The sequence below is a fragment of the Tachysurus fulvidraco genome, chromosome 23 (assembly GCF_022655615.1).
Source record: "Tachysurus fulvidraco isolate hzauxx_2018 chromosome 23, HZAU_PFXX_2.0, whole genome shotgun sequence".
In the NCBI taxonomy this organism is placed as follows: Eukaryota; Metazoa; Chordata; class Actinopteri; order Siluriformes; family Bagridae; genus Tachysurus; species Tachysurus fulvidraco.
In genome coordinates, this window is record NC_062540.1 from 13837769 (window position 1) to 13857830 (window position 20062).

Below are 20062 nucleotides of genomic sequence, written 5' to 3' on the forward strand. Positions count from 1 at the left end.
ACCACACTTCTGTGGAAAAGGTTACTTTTGCTTGGAGCAGTTCTCTGAAAAAAGGAAAACCTTTTGGAAAATGGAAATCATTTCCACCAACACATTTGGTATAGTAACCTTGCATAATTGATATATCCTTGATTGACTGTTATTGATCTTTTCTGTCTGATTGAATCAACTTCTGGAGCGAACAAAATCAAATTAATCAATGACAGCTGTTTGAGTTTGTCTTCAAAAAGAAAAGAAAAGAAAGCCCTTAGAAGACTTATGTATTGTCTGTGTTGTGTTTTTGTGGCGTGAGAACTTTGGCACCAAAGGCTCTTTCTCGCACACCTGATGCCAAAGATTTGTCCCATGTGCACCACTAAAAGAGGCAAAGGTGTGAAGTTAGCACCCTGGCTACCCCCACTGACTCTGAAACAACATTGAAGTGAATACCACACCAGTCTATTGATCACCTCACTACTGTCAACACTGACCATTCCATCAATGTGTGTGTGTGTACTGGTGACTCTGAAATACTTAAGAATATGCTAAAAGGCAAATGAAAGTGAAAAAATCTTTCATGCTTTCTATAAAGGCGATATGTATAATGCCACAGGAATTATAAAGTATTCTCCACAAGAAGATTACAACAGCGGTTAGATTTCAGAATAAACTGTTAACACGATGTATTGTAAATATTGTTCTCAGAAAGCAGTTCAATGAAACATGTCATGATTTGTTATTTAAAACAAGTGCGTTAGTGAATACACTTTTCACATGAGCAGATTACTGACAAAAATAGTATAGAACAAATAAAAAAAAGAGTTTTTTATTAAATTCAATTATATAAGAAATATATCATTTATGTTGTATTTTTCCTATTCTAAAGAAAAACATTTCTTTTCTGATGATTTTCTAACAACATCTCACTATTATAAAGACAATAATGCCATATGTAAAATAAGCAATAATATACTTTTGACCATGTCAGTACTTTAACATAATAAACCACTATACCAGAAATACAGAGGTTATAGTTCCATTTAATGATATGGAGCTTCTCTGACACAAGTTATTTCCCGTTATTGCTTATTTTATAGCAGCTACAAATAAACGTCCACTCACCACCCTCTTTTTCCTTCTCTTGAACGTCTTAAATGTTACTGAACTCCTGAGTTACTGAGTGTCACAGTGTGCTGACACCGGAGATTCCTTTCATAAATGTTAAGTAAACATACAAACGTTTCTTAGAAATGTTTCTTTAATATTAGTGTTAGATAGTCTTGATAGACAATAATGTGTCAGAACAAACACAAATATAATCCTGTTCTGTTACTACTGGAAATACTGTCAGATTTTGAGGATTCATATCCTATTATCAACACTGTTATAAAACCTTCATAGAAAGTGTGACAAATATTTTCTCTTTAATGACAGACCATATTTTTTGCTTTCAGTTGCTTTAGGGGAAACGTGGTTCATTAAAAAAACGTTCATGTCACATGCAGGAAGTACGTTTTTTATTGTTTGATGTGGGAGCTTGAAGAGTTGAGTAATTTGACTGGGGTTCGTATTTCCTTCTGTTACTTTTACCGCTAATAAAACAGAAAATAATACAATTTTTAATGACGTGGATATCGTGGATATAAAACACAGCTTTTGTGACAATAAATTAATAAATATCTTATCTGAGTGACTAATTTGACTGCTTTGCATTTCATAGATTCTGCTCAGTGAAGATATACTGAAAACAAATCTGCACTGGCCAAACCTCTATTGACTGGCAAATGCCTTTTAATGATGATTAAGTCAGATGGCTGAAAACTCAGTAATTTAATAAATTAGCATCTGACAGGACATGTGAGCTGTTTACTCACCATTACACAATTACACACCGTAAATAATATTCTACCTCAGACGATACTTAACACCTCTGGTAGACTTATCATTGGCCTCACAATCTTATTATGATAACATTTCTAACAGGGTCACTTAAAAATAAAGCACTCCTTATTTATTGATTTTAGATACTTTATAGCGCTGTCAGGGTTTTTTGGTTAATCAGTGTTTCCCGTTTCAGAACTGAAACAAAAACCTTATTTTCCTGTTTTGCTGATGTCAGAGGGACAATAATGACATGTTGAACTCTACTGGTGAAATCCATTGTGGAGTAAGCCGAAACTCTGCAACATACCAGGATCATCCAGAAACTACACATGTAAAATTTCCCAGGCCGTGTCTTGCTCCTGAATTGCTCCCGATTTACTGAGATTTCTGAGTAAGTGTTGCATGACTCACCTCTCCGTCTAAAGTACGTGCACTGACTGCAGGTGTGTGTGTGTGTGTGTGTGTGTGTGTGTGTGTGTGTGTGTGTGTGTGTGTGTGTGTGTGTGTGTGTGTGTGTGTGTGTGTGTGTGAGTGAGTGTTTGAGTGTGTGAGCCAATTTTCCATTACTCTAAACTATGACACAGGCAAATATATCACTTTGTTCCACACAGATATGTGACAGTTACCAGCAATCACTGTTATCTCATTAAGTCTTAAAATGTAAAACACTTGTAATCACAAGAAAAGAAGTCACTACACTGTTCTCTATAACATCCATCTATTTCTTACTTTCTTTCGTACTTTTCGTGTTTACACTATGACATGACTATCAGTGTTTCAGACACTGACAGAGCGAAGACGGTTATGATTAAAAGGACTGCTGGGATATGATACACTTGCATATCCTTGTTCGGCTGGTTTAGATCACCTGCCACCCACAAAACAACTCCTCACACTCACTTACGGTAGCTTTGAGGCTTGAGGTTTGTATCGAAACAAAGATTTTACAAACAGGACAAGCCTGAACCTGCCACTCTCAGTAAGCTATCATTTAAACCATCTGTTCAATAAAAACGTCTAAATAAACCTTGTTAATCTTGTGATTTTACGAATGTGCTGCCATTCAGCACTTGTAAATATTAAAAAGTCAACTTTATTATCCAACCTTTTAAAACATATAATCTAAGAAAACATGTAGTAAACCATTCGCAAATTGCTTCTTATCTACACACTTTATTCGTCATTATCACAGTATCACTAAGAATAAAGAGAAAAATAATGAAAGAAAACCTTTTTTTCCCCTTCTTATTTTGTGCATGATGTTCAAAAAATAAATAAAGATGATGCAAATTCCATATATGATGTGTAAAATATTCCAAATATTTCATGGGCCAGGTTAACAAGGTTGTGTGAATGTTACAAAAGGTACAAAAATTTACCCTTTGCATAACATAAAACGAATGACTCACAGAAATGAACGTTTCAGACATATGCTGCTAAATGGATTCAAGTTAAATCTATGCAGGATACATGCACATGCCAATAAACTTGGGACATAAGCTTCCATATTTCTAAATGTAAACTGTAAAGCTTTACGACAAGAATCTCACTCTGATCATGAAATCACCCACATCATAGAACTGAGAACATTTTCAACAAACATTCAAAACAACCGTCAAAGTTTATGTATTTTTTCCCAACACTGGTGGGTCTGAACAAAGAGGTTTCTTAGCCTGTGTGTGATGTTGATGTTGGTACTTTAAAGAGATAGAGATCAGCAACACAAACACATAAGGACCTGACTGCACAATCCTCCATTTAACTGACAGCATGAGGGCTGATTTCACCTGTAATTTGTATAGATGATATCTGTCCCCTGAGCAAACACACAGGCTTTAAACCCGACCAGACGTTTAAACAAATAAGGCAGAGGGAATTCTCAGCAACACCTTCCTTAAACAGTGGCACACACCAACCTAGGGATACGTTAGGGATCCTGGACTGTAGGAGTTGACTGTTTTATGGACAGAAAACTGCCAAAAACCAAAACAGAGTGAAAGTAAACAGTTAATTGTGTCGACTGAGCAGGCAAGCATGAGACATCTTTAGACATATATTCATCATGTCTATTTTATGATAAATTACTGTCACATGACCTGCTGATTTAATGCAGAACAGACTGTTGAGAATTCTACAATTTATATTAGCAAATTAATATTTATAAATGCTTTTAAATGTTTATTCATGCTGTTATTGAGTTAGTAATATAATTATTTAACATGTAACTTTAGCACTTTAGCATATGTACATACACACTCAATTACTTTAATGTTTTTATTATTTTAATTATTTCTATTTATCTTATCATTTTTTGATGAATAGATTTTTCTTTGACATTAGTCCTCTTGAATTTCTCATACTGTATGTGGGATGAATAAAGATCTCTCTCCTCAAATAACACACTTTGGTTCATGTTGTTATAGGGAAATAATCAACAACAGGGTGTTGATAACTCCAAAATGGATTATTTTCCTCTAACACTCTTTTCCTCTTATACTAAAGTGAGATTGCCAGTAATAAATTTGATCTATTAATATTAACAGTTTAATGTTATGACAGCAGTAAACTGTCATCCCCTCACCAGACCTTTCATTTGAAGTTAATAAAATAAAAAACATATTTTGTATATTAAATCATATATCATAGATATACTGTATATTCACATGCAAAAAATATATATAAAATACATGTGCATGGAAATATTATTTTGTTCAAAAAAAAAGATTTAAAAGAAATGACATGAAATGTGTTCTTAGCCCTGTTTATGGAAGTTTTTTAAGCTTTGTAGAGCTAATGAAAAATTAATAAACAAACAAACAAACAAATAAATAAATAAGGGTCAGCATGTGTAAAAATAGTAGCTTCTCCTGGCATTAGATATTGTATACTCTGTGGTCATGTTCAGACATGCCAGTGTCTTGATTGACGCCATCAGGCTCCATTCGGACCTTCACATTCTTTCACGATGGTCTTCCAAACACTGAAATGAGTGCCATTTGGCCTCTGATAGGTGTGAAAAGGGACACTTCTGCCTTTGTTACGAGCCTTGATTTAGTGAAGGGATCCCTGGCAAGTGTGAACTTTGCTACAGTGCCCCCTTTCCGAGTCTCCTCCTTCTCCCACCCACACACACGCTTTTACACACACCTCGATCTATCCCCTCCCACTCATACACTCTCTATAGTCTCCTCTCTCTGTGAGCTCGCATTAGAAGTCTCACCTCTCTGGTGAACACACACGCTCCACACAGCTTGGATTACACAGAAGGAAATTTTACACACTCAACACCAGAAGAAAAAGCTTCACTTACTGGGAAGACTTGCATACACACAGATCAACATGGGGAGTAGCATGTCATGCGTCCCTCAGCACAATTTCAGGTTCTCCAGCAAGAGTTTCATACGGCGAAACAGGTAACGAACACTGTACTTCTGCTCTCTTCCAGAGAAGTATATAAACACTATCATCAGTGACTAGAGAGTCAGTCTATAGCAAATCGGTCAGGCTTTTGTAGTACAAACTGATTAAAATGGTTTTAAAGAAGTGTACACTCCTCGCTGTCTAACCACATGCCTATTACTTTGACCATTTCATACCTGAGTAATATTTAAGTTACAAGTACACAGTAAGATATGGAAGAATCTTAATGATTGACTTTGGGGCTGTTTAGTGCAGTAAGTGATGACAGGTAAGATGATAAGATTTACCATACCGCATCAACTTTCTGCTTAGTAATAAGTGATTAGCGTTTTTCTGTATAATGTCAATGGATGTAATTCTCATCAGCTCAGTGACCGGATCACAGTTCACTGGCAAGCTGACACTCATAGGTGCTGATAGAGTTCAAGGCTGTGATAAAGTTACTCTTCTGTTTCCAGCTTAAGCTTTTAGAGCTGCCGGAGTTGCCTACAGTGCGTTTTCAGTACATGGTGCATGGTGTCAGCTTATATCAACCTGATCTTTAAGACATTTGCATGAATTTGACTTGAACGGTCATAAGAAACTGTAGTAGTTCAAACTCTTGGTTAGTAATTTGTTAAGTCATCCTTAAACGTTTGTTATTCAGAAACTACTATGTATAATGTAGTAATAACAGTGAAACTAATCAAGTACTATTTAAAAAATAATGTAAAAAAAAAAAGTAATGCTTAGAGGTCTGGACTTGGTGGTTTGAGACTTTGTAGGTATATACCTGTACTGTGCACCAACAAGAACAAGAAGCCATAAAGTCCTATTGTGTTTTTTTATTGCACACACTTCAGTGCCAACTTCAGCAGGCCCGGTCATGTCGCACCAAAACTGGAGACGTTAGGCTTATCAAGTTTTTCAGGATCTGAAACTGATCTACTAGCCGATAATACACATTTAAATCAAAACAGCTCTTCATTGCTACTATTCCTTTTTCTTCTCTCAGTGTGTACTCGCTCACTTACTCACTCCCTCACTCCCTCACTCTCGCACACTGCAGCAGGTGAACTATCAGTTGATCAAAAACAAATAGGAGTGTGTTCCCATTTCCGGTCTGATACTGAGCAGGATTATTCATTTTGAACAACATCCAAGCAATGAAAGTTAATATAATACCTAGTTGAGATTTGCATTTTTTTTTGACAAAACCTGTCCTAGTTTAAATGGTCTAGTTGCCAAATGTGTTCACCATTCCACCAGTGATACGTCCAATTACTACGAGCATGAATGATCCTATTGTTGTTATGCTAATCGCATTCAAAAAATGTAGGAGAACACAGCAGAGCAGATCGGCGGAAGGACATTTCCAGACTGACTTCCTCTCTCACGAGTGTGCAGGAAAGAAGACATTATAGCGATCTGACACTAATGGCTACAAATGGGGGGTCGTGTGTGACAAAGGATGACATATGAACCTTTTTTTCGATATCTGTGCCCTGTGTCTGGAAACATAAGCCCTATTGTCCAGTGTGAGTAAATGGTGTATGTAGAGGGGACGTATAATACATTGACCAGCACAAGCTATAGGAGATCCAGAAAGGCTGCAACAATGGAAATGTAAAATCTTTTGTGTGGAAATGACCAACAGAGAGACTGAACCGAGAGAAATGATGCAGTTATGAGTTACTGAATTACATCAGGGTCACTAGGACCAAACTTACTCACCTTTATTTCATGGGAGTTTTGTGAGTATCTCTTGAACAAAAGTATGACTAAACTCTGTCTTGTGTCTTCCGAGCAGCAGCAGATTGTTCCGGAAAAAAAATCCGCAGGAGGGGCAGGAAAAATCCAATAGCATCATCAACATTCTCTGCACAGTCACACCGAGAAAGGCGAGAACTGTTTTTGAATTCTTGTTACTTTTTATATTTTTCAAGTACTCTGTTCATGCATGCTAAATGGCAGGATGGTTGTGCTTACAGGAAATGACAACTAAAGATCTTGAGACCATTGAGAATATCAAATGGGAGCCCCCGTTTCCTTACGACCCGGCTAGTGGCTGGAAGAAGAGCAGCATTAATGTAAAGAACTACGGCAGGTTGATCCACAGCTCCAAAGTGCGCTTTCGCTTCCTGCACTGTCAGGTAGAACACGCCTCCTTATTCCACCTCACCTCACACAATGAACTGTTACACATATAAATCCCTCAGCAGCAACACAAACACATACAAACATGACAGTCATCACTGTTAAAAGCTCATTACAGTGGCCCAGCAGTTGTGACATTAGTGCTCATCCATTTACTCATCCGTCATTGATCCCAATGCAACAGACATGCGGCGAGTACAGGATGTCTCTTTCTCTCACAGCTGTGTGAATTGTGCTGCCTGTCGCATTGCGTATTAGGGGAGATTAATTGGACATTGTACCTGCCTGAACGTGTGTGTTTTAAAAACATGTCAGTGTTCCAGAGCTGCCTCTGGGTACACGGGCTGTGATCAGGCTTCTGATAGAGCACTGAAGTGGTGCAACCTCTATTTGCATGATGAAAACACAGGAAGGAAAAGCCCAAAGAACAAAACAAAGCAGGATGGGGGTCATTTTAGAAAATGTTGCAATTAGTTAACAGAACAACTTTTTTTTTTAACAGGAAGCTGGTATTATAATTATTGTACGTTATCAGGTGAAAGGATAATGTGAGGCTAATATAGTAAATCACTGTCAGGTCCTTTTTTGAAATGTACCCGTGCTTATGTTACACGTAGAACACTCCCTTTAGGTTGAATAATTCACACTGGCATATCATTTACATTACATTGTATAGCAATCAATAAAGTGCTAGCAAGAAAACCAGGCTTTAAGAGCACTAGTCAATTGGAGTAATGTCTAACAAGCACAACAGCGTATAAGGTTGATTTTACTGGTTTTGAAGAGCTTTTGTTGTCTCGATGGCAGTTGAGTGTGCTATGATATTTTAGAATAATATCAGAAAAGTTTCTAATAATACAATAGAAATGATTTATTGCAAAATTTTGTGAAAACCCTTTTCAGCTCAGACTGAACAAAATTGCTACAGAGCTATTGTTCAGATTGTGTAAATAACCCAATGATTGCATGTCGTTTGTTACAGGATGTACATGATTGCTACCTGGACCTGTTCCAAACACACCTTCATTTTGTCTCCAACAACACTACTGGGCTCACATATCAGGTCAGAAATACCTCTTTCCCATAGAAAAACTGTGATACTTGTTTAATTCTATAAATTTTAAAATATTAAAATGCTTTCACCTCCCTTTTATTATGTGGGTGCGAATATAAAAAGCAGATATGACATTGTATTATATAATCGTGAACCAATAAACCAGCATCCTTTAATTGAGGTCATATGGCTGTGAGTAAACTGTGAGTACACCAGTAATGATTAACATAACATTAATCACTTCCTTTTATTCTGTCTGTGTTTACAACTATGTGTCATAACGAAGCGCTGCTGTAATTAATGATCATCTCTCCCCAGAGGGAGAAACCATTATTAAATATCCAGAAGCAATGCTAACATGGCTGAATAAGTCAAATTAGTTGAGAAAAAATGTTTATTCTGACTCCAATGCAAAGAGTCTCTGTAGTAATAAAGTACACTGGAACTTGTATAGTATAATCTCCATATGAAAAGAATTTTTTTTTCTAATCTTTTACAATAACTATTGAATCTGTACCATAAACATTTTATTTCATAAATGGGCAAAAATTCCAACTGCTACAGAGTCTTCTAGATTGGGAGGCTTTTACAGGAACAGTTAGAGCTCAAGGTTTAACAATACAAGGAAGTGTTTGCGCTTTTCATTTTCCCCCTCTGCATCATATCAGACTGCGTTTTTGTTGTATTAATTTCAAAAGATTGTAAAAAGAAAGGCTTGTGATCAAACACCAGTAAGTAGATGTTACATAAACTATATCATGGACTAACTTGTATCATGGATGTTCCACAACATCAATAAAAAAAACAATAAAATAAAAAAGTCCCATGTGCTGCTGCTGTTTATGCAAAAATAATGTAAAAATTCACATTTCTGTGGTATTTAGGAAGATTTTTTTTTCTATACTGTACCAGCTCTCCACAACACAACAAAATGTCACAATATCTATAACTGCATACTGATAGTTTCTTCTGTGTTTCATTACAGGGCACTCTTCCATTAAAGGAGCTCACGATTTGCAAGCTACAAGACAAGACTAGCTTTGGAGATCCACAGGAGTTTGCCTTCCAAATAAATGGTGAGTGCACTATTTCTTCACGACACACACGTTAATGTGATTTTTTTTCAGATAGTGCTACTGTTGGGTGTAGTGGCTTGGCAACAAAAAAGCCCTTTGCTCACTTTAGGCAGTAAAATAAATGTGTTTTTTCCGTCCGGACAAAGCTCGGGATAATAAAGGTACAGCCTCACATTATATACATAGTCGACCATGACATTCCACTGATTCATAAGTGTTTTGACCCTCTCACCCGCTTTATAGATTTAAGGCTAACAAGAGGACTGGCCATTTGCTAGTAGTCAGGACAGGGTAAAATTGTCCTCCAAAGCTCCCCTTGTTATAGAACAGGTGTACCCAAGCTCTCTCAGCTGTTGTGCGAAGAGAGCTCTTCTTCTGGTTCTCTCCCACATCGTTCACATCCCAGCTAAACTATTCCACATTCCTCATTCCTGTGGGCAGGATTCACTTCCGTTACTGATGTTTGCCTGTTTTGGGTATCACATGTTTTCAGTCGGAAGTGTTTCACCAGTCTAGTTAGATGCTTCCTGGATAAAGGCCATTTCACTGGCTTGTGAGTCTTTAAACAAAAGTCACAAAAGTGTGAGTGAACATAATCAGGATATGAGTCAAATAAAAGACTGGACATACTTAAATATCCCTTAGAAGAAAAAAATATTTCCTTTGACCAGATGACTAAACATCCTAGCATGACACAGCAACAATAAAAAAAAGGAAAAAATGGTTTATACATTCTTATAAAATCTCCTAAAATAACACACTACTCCAGATTTATCAGAGATCACTGCAATGCTACAGATCTCAAACTTTCTAAAAGCTTCAACCCCTTCGTTTGCTCTGTGTTTTGGGTCAACGAGGGTCAGCCTAGGAAGTATTTACAATCAGCCTCACACGGTATTAACTTTCACTGTCCTCTCATCAGTGTGGGAAGATTTAACTGAGGCCAATTTTCATCTCAAGCTAGAAACAACACCCAAACCATAAAGCATATCATGACTAAAGCTAAGCTAACTGGAAATGACATAACAAAGCTAGTGAAGGAGACTGATATCTAGGTTGATATGTGCTGGTATGTGGAGCTGATAACGGAGTCAGATTCCAGGTCTGGCACATTCTTCTAAAGTTTGTTTGCAGGTGTGTTTGTTGTATTTAAGTCATAAAGTCATAAAAAGGCATGCTATAAATATAAATCATCATTTTTTCAGTAATAAAAATTCACTGAATAATCAAGACCCATGGATATATTTAACAACCTATAATTGACAGTTTTTGGTTTGTTGAGTTGATGACTTGTCTGTGTCACGGCCTTTTGAACAAACCCATGACCCTATATATATTTTTTTTTACTTTTTAGGTGTCAGTTTAAACCCCATCATCGTCTACTGTTCAAACCAGGAGGATATGGACAACTGGTTCGGGCTCTTACAGGAACACATTGAATCCAATGGGGGAACTCCGATTATACCAGACACTCACAGCAGGGTTAAGGTATAGAGCTATTAGCACTCTGTGCTAATCCTATGCTTAGAAAAAAAGTTAATGAACTTAACAGTAGCAGTTGGCAGTAAAGCTAGGTCTGAGTAATTGAGATCAGTGTTATTGTGTTTTCATGAGGATTGCACAGGGGTGTGGCTGGGACTGCGGCTCAGATTAACGTTAACCGCAGTAACAGTATCATAGAAAAGGAATGACTTTCTGCCAGTGCTGACATGCACCTCTGTCTCAATAGGTGAAGTCACTAAACAAAACATATTCTCAATGATAGACTTTAAGCAAAAAAATTACTTCAGCATATAACTTATAAAGGTTAGAACATGGGAACTATAAGGGAATTCCTTCGGATCTGTATCTATAAAAATGGCTTACGATTCCAGTAAGGAATGTGGCTTCAGAAAAATTCTGAAGCTTTCATTGTCATAGGAGCGGTACCATCAGATTTTTGCCTTTTGCTTATTAAAGTGCTTGTGGTGAAACTTTAATTAGCTTTTAGTGGTCTTCTCTATGTCCAATTATTTTGAATTGTTTAAAATATTTTTGCCAAATATACAAACATGTCTGTTTGACCGTATTGCTGAAAAGTACGAGAAATCCTAAAGTCTGGTGCCTTTATGTCTATGAACATAAATCAATTCTCTCATTTTCACATTTTCTCTCTTGTATGTTAATTAGGTCCAGAACTCACAGCAGGGGAAAGAAGAGCTGAGGAACTCCATCAGTAAAGAGCCTATATATGAATGGGAGGGCTCTCAGCGGGAAAGTCTGGGTCCAATCAACTATGTCACTAAAGTCAAACTACAGCATTTGCCTTGTAAGGTAAGGTAACATTTTTACACTGCTTTGACTCTAGTAGATTTGTAATCATACATAATCTATACAGGCAGCTAGAATGTGACTACTGAGGATGTTTATGCTGTTATGAGTTGTTTATAGAAGTAAATCTTATGTAGATATGCATATGTAAAAAAAAAAAATTGGATATTTTACAGTTTCTATATTTATAATTCTGATTGATTAACAATTGTATGTAATTAGACATTAATTGTAAATGGTTCACTTTTAAATAGGTGGGTATTTGGCCATTGTGTGTAACATTTTTTATTTATGTACTGGTGTATTTTTACGTCCGTAAACCATTTGAAAACAGTGCGAGATCCTTATGTTGCTTAAATCTCCAGTTGTGCAGTTTTTCAAGGTTGAAAGTGCTTTCTGAAAAGGTGTACTCTTTTGATAGCATGTCACAGGGAGGGAATGTACACATGTAGACAACAAATGTGCTACTAAGAAGCCCCCCTTTATAAAACAGTTTGTTGCGCAAGTGAAGATTACATCAACACATCGTCAGTGCTGGTTGCTGCCTGGCTGGTTCACTGGGGGCAGCATCTGATATGATCTTAGTCACCCCTTTAACAATATCAAATTACCCTCAGGGTCTAAAACGTCTGGCTGCTTATTTGATAGCCATGACTGTCGGCACATTTGCATTCACTGTAGACCTGCAGAGTGATAAGACACAGTACACTGAAATCCATTTTCCCACAGGAAAGGTGAGAATTCAGACAGGTTGTATTTGTAAAAGACTTTTGTAAAGGCTAGCATGTAGACGTGTGCCCCTTTTGTGTAAACTGGGTGTGTGAACCAGTTGCTTTGCTCGTGCATGGACTTGACTCACCCTCACAGCTGCTTGGCTGACACACCCTATCAGAGCATAGGACAACCGCTGTCAGAGCAAGAGTGCTGCAATCACCATCTCCTGGCAGGAAAAGCAATTGTGCACATAGTTCCCATGATGGGGAAGATACGTATGTGTGGGAGCATTTGTGATTCGAAAGCAAAATAGCTACCTGCTACCTGTCCCAAGCAATTCACACATCACTATAATCAACACAAACCACAATGCTGACCGCAATGTAATGTTTTCCCCACAGGAGCAGTATGACAGACTGTTGGTGATGTATCCGAGCAATCTCATTATACTGTCTGAGGAGAGTGATGGCTTGTTCTACAAGGTACAACAAGCACTCTGTTGTTATACTTTGTTTTTGGTCCAAAAGACGTTTGACCGTGCTAAAACTACTCTCTGGGCTTTGTGCTTACAGGGAAAACTTCCTCTCAACATGCTTACAGTTACCACTCCATGCCAAGACATCAAGCCAAACACATTTATGATTGAAGGTAGGTTAATGATCATCCCATTTCCGTTGTTTTATTGCTTAACATTGCAATCTATGTCTAGTCCAATGCTTATCTCACTGGGGGTTTTTTTTGGGCAGGGAAACTGATTAACCCCATTGTCGTGTCATGTCCGAACACGAGTGAGTTCCGTGAATGGATCAGCCACTTCAAAGCAATAGATGTCCCTGTCCTTAGCCCTCCTCCACCAGTCTACGACATAATCTACACGCCAACTCATAGAGAAGTAAGAGGACTTCAGACTCTCCGTATGTTAGGAGTTGTGAAAATTTGCAAGAAAGGTATTCACACTGTCTTCCTCTGCCTCCAGGCTCCTGAGATAAACGCGAGGTGGAGTGGCAGCAGCCGAGGAGGTGCTGAAGAAGTCGTGTTGCAGAAATTGCACAGTGGACGCAGGTCATGCGAGCTCCAGCTACCCCACTGCGATGACAACTCCCTTTCCCCTGGTTACACCGAGCCTCTCTGTGTAAGCGAACATCCCACTCCTGTTATGGTGTTTGTACAGCTGCTGAGTATTATTATAAGCCTGACAATACTGTTAAGTAAACTGTTGTCAAGCTGTCACTTTATATAGCATTTGAGCTCTTAATTACTTGACTTTTTTGCTGATACATATGCTTACTGAAATTTAGAACAGATCAGATGGTCAAAATCAAAGCCTTTTATTGTGATGTGCACACAAAGCACACTGAAGTTCTTACTTGCATGTCGTTCCACAAGACGACGCATAACAGTGTAAACGTATTCACAGCCTATTGTAAACCTATCCAAAACCAAAACAACAAAATACAGAGAAGACACCCATTGTTAAAGTTTGGAAAAGGAGTGTTAAGGGTGGAACCACACTTACTGTAAGTGAACTGACCTGACTTACTTTCGAGTGTTTATTTTGGAGGAGCAGTATCCAGTCATGCTCTGGAATACGTCTGTGGTCTCGGTGCTGTAAATTATTAACTTGGTGTCCAACCCATTCTACTTCTGTTACCATGTAATAGCCTTCTCTGCTTGTAGCCGAAATCAGATTGATCTGCAGTTGTTTTGTTGAGCACTTCATCCCGTGGTGTCATCTAATGCTGTCTTGTAGTGAGGGGGGGTTTAAACTTGAAAGACATCCTCTGAGCACTCTCAGATGTTTTCTGTTATTAGAAACATTCCACTGCACGATTCACCCACGCAGCACAACATATCTCAACAGATGACCTGAATAGTGATCGACTTTGATGTTGTACTATGGTATCGCATGATGTTAGTGCCAGGAGATATTCTATCTCCCTCCCAGCAATTGCATTCAGAAGCAAGGAGTCTAATTAATTTACAACTGACAGGGCAGAATGCCCAAAGTGAGCTCTGCTGTGGCGGAAGACATATCATCAGGGCATATTCACTGATTATACAATATATCGAGCTGTGTGAAAAATGTCTGGTTTTTTGTCCGTATTTCGCAATTACTAATCCGCATGTCTTTCTGTTTGTGTGTGTTTACAGTACATCTCCAGCAGACCCACCTCTGTTGATACGCAGTATTCGGTGAGACTGGGCAGCAGGAGCAACAGCATGTCGTCTCAGACCAGGCCTGTACCATTGCCCCTGCGCTACTCCTCCCCTCAGCGCACTTCCTACCTGTCGCCTGAGGAGCCCCTGTCTCCCATTTACAACACTCCATACAGTGCAGTTCAACACAACCATTCTGTCCAACACAACCACATCGATAAAAAAGCCCCACTTACAAAGGTAATGCAAATATCATTGTAGGATTAATATCTTTTATGCAGTTTTGACAAGGATATTTCAAACTTTGCTTCAAATAGACTGCTGCTCAAAACACCTGCGTAGAGTTCGTAATTCTGATTGACAGTGATTATGGCTCAGATAGGAGCTCGACAGATATGTTATAAAGTAACAACCAGTTGTATGGGACCTTAGTAGGCCCAAATGTGTTGTTATTTAACAAAGGAAAATTGGAAAGCTGTTGTAAGGAGACATGCATTTATCATTTATGGAAGAATGTTTTTATCTGCTATACTGTAAGTGATACCAGGAAGCATCTTCTTGCAGATATTCCACAATTTTAAATGCAGACATAAATGGTTTAAAAGTATGATGTGTCATTCTTTGATAAAACTGATGTACGAACTGCTATTGTGTAAGAGAAATATAGTGTTTTTTTAGTTTTCACAAATCGACTTCTTTGTTTAATATAAGCAGGGATTGATGATGAGATGTGCTCATGTTTGGTTTATGTTTATGAACAGTCTAACAGCTGGAGCACTCCACAAAGCTCTATAAAGTACCAGCTCTCCATTCCTCAACGCCACTCGGATTTGCTGAGCCATCGCAAACCTCTCTCTCCGTTGTATGATGACCCGAGCACCCCTGGCATGTACCCTCTAGAGGAGGACTTGGCAAAGGTGTCATCGGTAAGTGGGGCAGCAGATCACATTGCTTTCTCTCTTTACATCTGGGCTCACTGTGACTGAGTGCACAGAGTACACGGCTGCTGAATTGACAAGCCTAATTCTAAGACCTTACAGTCCAGATTACTAATTGATTGACGCGGATGCATAATGGAAGAGTCTTAGAGAATGAGAAGTACTGTTTGTGGATAATACTTGTAATACTTGATAATACTAACTATGGCAACCAGTTTAAAGAGTGCTTTTGGATAGACCAGTGTGTTTTTAAAATCAATTTCCAGTTAAAAAAAAATCCCTAATAGATCCCTCATCTAAAATAATCAAATTAGAAAACCATTCCTACTATCCTCCTAAAGGATCTCTAGTTTGTTCCTTTAAATGACAGAACACCCACTCAACTCTCTAGATATCTGAAAACTTGCCTTCAGCTACATATTGTAACTCCATAAATTTTGCTACCTATGAACAAAGGAAATTCTGTTTAGTAACAGCACTTTGTTTTTGTGAAACAGCATTCCTCACAGGTATCTGTGGAACAGCACTGTCCTTCTCTCCTCCCGGCCTCCTTCCGTTTGTGCACACCTCCTCTGGGCCGCAGGAACAGGAGCAATCAGCCCCAGGAGCATGATGGAAGAAGCACACAGTGGGCTATGGATCAGCGTGCACAGGCTGTGTCCAGGTTGAAGCTGCTGCCGAACCCTAATACAGTGCTACAGCACAACCACGTCACACAGGTAACACACTAATGTATATATCTAATCCCTAGAAAGTGCCTTCCTTGGTTTTACACCACATATGTAAGCACGTAGCTTGTGCTGTACAGACATACACAGAAGTGTCAAATGAATAAGTTACGATGTGTTTTACAGAAAGAATCATCACGCCTGGCTGGCACACACATGCAGGAGCTGCCCTACAGTCTCACCCCAGGTAAAAACTTATGGCATGTGAAAGTTATATGGCTTCCAGAGTTTCACGAATCCTTTTATATGCAATGACAGAACCAGATTTTCAGGGTTGTGTGCTTGTGAACACACAAAAGCGTGGCACAAGGAAACCCAGTTTCATTGATTAACTTATTTATAACATTTATGATCATTACAACTGTGGCTTAACTGCATAAACAACAAGCAACCCTGGGTCATTGATCATGTTCCTCAGCTCATAGCTTGTAGACATATGAGTGACAGGACAAGACTGGACATGAGAATTGGAGGGGTGGAGTAAGGAGTAGAGTATGTCAGGGAATTTTAATGGGCAGGGAAAGTGTAGTAAAGCTCAGGGCAGTGACAGTCCAGATGACAGCACTGCAGATGGCACATTAGGGGAGCTGAGTAAAAGGACAGAATTACAACCAAGAGTGATTTAAAGCTCACAGCTGATACACACTGTAGAGTGAGATATTCATTAATGTATATTGCTATAAATAAGGCTTTAGCACAGGCTTATATAACTACAGCTTTAAAATAAATGTTCTGTTATAGAAAATTTCTTGCTTACGAAGGTTACGTAACAAACACGAATGAGCGATGTCAGCAGTGTTTATACAGATGCTTTGCATTTCCAGTGTTTCCTTAGACCTCAAACATGAGAGACGTTTACTTTGAATGAACATAAACACAAAAAACTTCCATCATCTTTAAACCTTCATCAAATAAAAAAGTCAGTTAAATCAAACCAAAAAGGTAATTAAATAGAAATCTAAAATCTAAGAAAGTCTTCTATTTATGAACTAATGTCTCTATAACTAGCCTCTGATCCGATGAGCTGACTGGCTAGATGTTTTTTTTTAAGTTTATCCGCTGTTACAGTATTTTTTCAATTATTCAGTTCAATCCACTGAAACACTTTGCTGGGTCCACATCTGGACTGCAGTCTGCCAGGTACAGAGACCTGGACTAAAGAGTTATTAATTGATGTCACTCCTAAACAATCTGGACAAACCATCTTGTTGGTTTTGGTGTCATTGTCTTGATTGTTCTGCATTTAACTCCCACACCTAAAATGCCAAAGAATTTTGAGGGCTCATTCCTCAGTAAGGTTAAAGGGCAGGGCTGCCTCCGATTGTACAGGTTTTAAAGAGACCAAATAACCTGTCATGCATGCTTGATCTCTGCAATCTACACCTCTAACAGCTTTCACATAATTGGCATAGTTTACAAAGCTGTCCTTAACTTTTGTATTCTCCTCATATTTTCTCTTTACAGATGATCACTCCTACCTTAAACCAGTCGAACCAGATGACCAGGAAATGGACTATGACAACATTTGGGAGTTTGAATGCAGTAGCGGGATGATTCAAGCCATGCCTGGAATTTCAGCACACCGGACACAGCCTGACTTCAGCGCTCGAGGCCTCTGTGCTATGGAAACACAGCCGAGATGGTCATAAAAGAGAACAATGGGCTTCCACCCGCCTGGACTTGTACACATAGCTTGCTAATCTGTGCCTTACTGCACTCTTGCTCTCACTCTCTCTGTTTCACACACATACATACACTCTCACCCTTGTACCAGCATTCACACAGGGCTTTAGATGAGGCTAAACCTGCCCAGTGCCACTAAATAATCTTCTGGGTGAAATGAACAGAGGCTGATGAGTTACAGGAGCACTGAGCTTGTCATTTCCTGTATATTATAGAACAAATAAGATGTTTCTGTCAGTAGTTTGTTAGATGTAGCATTACGTGTTTACAAACCATTACAAATACCTGTATATGATACAGGGCTAGAATAAGTTTCTAGATTTTTTACTATGTACATAATGTAAATAGTGTTTTTTTTTTAATAGAGCATCTACAATTTTGTCTCTTTGCACTGTTTTGTACAGATAATTATTATATTCTTAATTATTATTTATATATTGTTTTTGTGTTGTGTTGCCTACTCAGTCACATACCGAAGTAAATCTTTTCATTCTGTTTATTATTCATTCCAGAAACACTAAAAATCAGCATATGTTAACATTTGCAGGAATTCTCTGAAATGGGAACGTTTGGGTTTAAACATGCTGTGTATGTAAATACAGACATTGCAGACTTTTTACTGATTTTCAATGATCTCATGTGTGAATGTTTTATTTCTTCAGTTTGGTGTGATGCGAAATTTATATTTGAAAATAAAAAAATTAATTCACTTAATGTATAAATTCATGGTTTATTACAGTAGTCCTCAAAGGTGGAACATGGCCAAGGGCAAAGTAAATGTTTATTTATTTATTTATTTATTTACTTACTTACTTACTTACTTACTTACTTACTTACTTATTTTTTTCCAGTGGTGGATACCACAACCCAACATTAATTAAGTACATTTTTATTAGTTTTTTTGTTACTTTAATTAAACTGAACAAAAAAGCACATAATTGTTTTATTCCTAAAATAAACAAACTTAAACGGAATAGTTTGGATTACAAGAACTCTAAATTGAGATAAGAACTCTACAATATAGTGGCAATGCTCACTTACAATGTTGTAGTCTTGTACAAACTGATGCATGTTCTAATAAATTATGTATACAATATTATTATATTATATTATATTATATTATATTATATTATATTATATTATATTATATTATATTATATTATATTATATTATATTACCAGTGGTGGATTCCACAACCCAACATTAATATTATTATAACATAAATATACTTTTTATTTGATTTTTGGTCACTTTAATTAAACGAAAAAAAATAATAATAATTGGCATATAATGTGTATATTCAGTACATTGATTAGAAGTCAATAAAAATAAATAAAAAGCTCTAATTCTAAGATTTCATTAGGAAAATATTTAAAAGACTTACAATGTTGTAGTCTTCTACAAACTGATGCATGTTCTAATAAATTATGTATACAAAAGGCTTTTCTAAACATTTCAGGGCCCTAAGGGATAACAGACTTCCCCAACAAACACCATTCACATTATTGTAAAATCTACCATCACTTTCTCTTAAAATCAATCACATGTAAAGCGCTAACAACTTCTAACACTAGCTACCTAACCATTAATCAATTAATTAATTGATTTTTTTTTATTACATAAACAAGCTGAAGCAAGAAAGTGATCATTTCTTACCAGTGTTTTGGTTTATTTCTCCATGTTTTTCTTTCCTTTTTGCGTTTTTCCAACAAAGACTGATAACATACCTGATTTTTATTCTCTACACACCGCAATATTGTAAATCTTTTCGCAATATATAATAGTGATTTTGTTTATTTTTTTATTTTTCTACACACGTGTGTGTGTATATATATATATATATATATATATATATATGTATATATATATATATATACATATATATATATATGTATATATATATATATATATATATATATATATATATATATATATATATATATATATATATATATATATATATGTATATAAGCCATGGCGCCC

The 20062-nt window shown here is 37.3% G+C and overlaps 1 protein-coding gene across 1 annotated transcript; it reads left to right on the top strand.

The window, feature by feature from the left end:
- The first annotated feature begins 5055 nt into the window (after window positions 1-5055).
- plekhn1 (pleckstrin homology domain containing, family N member 1) lies at window positions 5056-18793 on the top strand. The gene is made up of 16 exons (XM_027170729.2): window positions 5056-5276; window positions 7073-7163; window positions 7254-7415; window positions 8402-8482; window positions 9459-9549; window positions 10904-11037; window positions 11719-11862; window positions 12975-13055; window positions 13146-13221; window positions 13320-13465; window positions 13550-13705; window positions 14725-14970; window positions 15492-15656; window positions 16166-16387; window positions 16523-16583; window positions 17861-18793. Exons 1-16 carry the CDS (start codon window positions 5203-5205, stop codon window positions 18043-18045), a joined length of 2115 nt encoding a protein of 704 aa, XP_027026530.1. The 5' UTR covers window positions 5056-5202; the 3' UTR covers window positions 18046-18793.
- Window positions 18794-20062: the final 1269 nt, after the last annotated feature.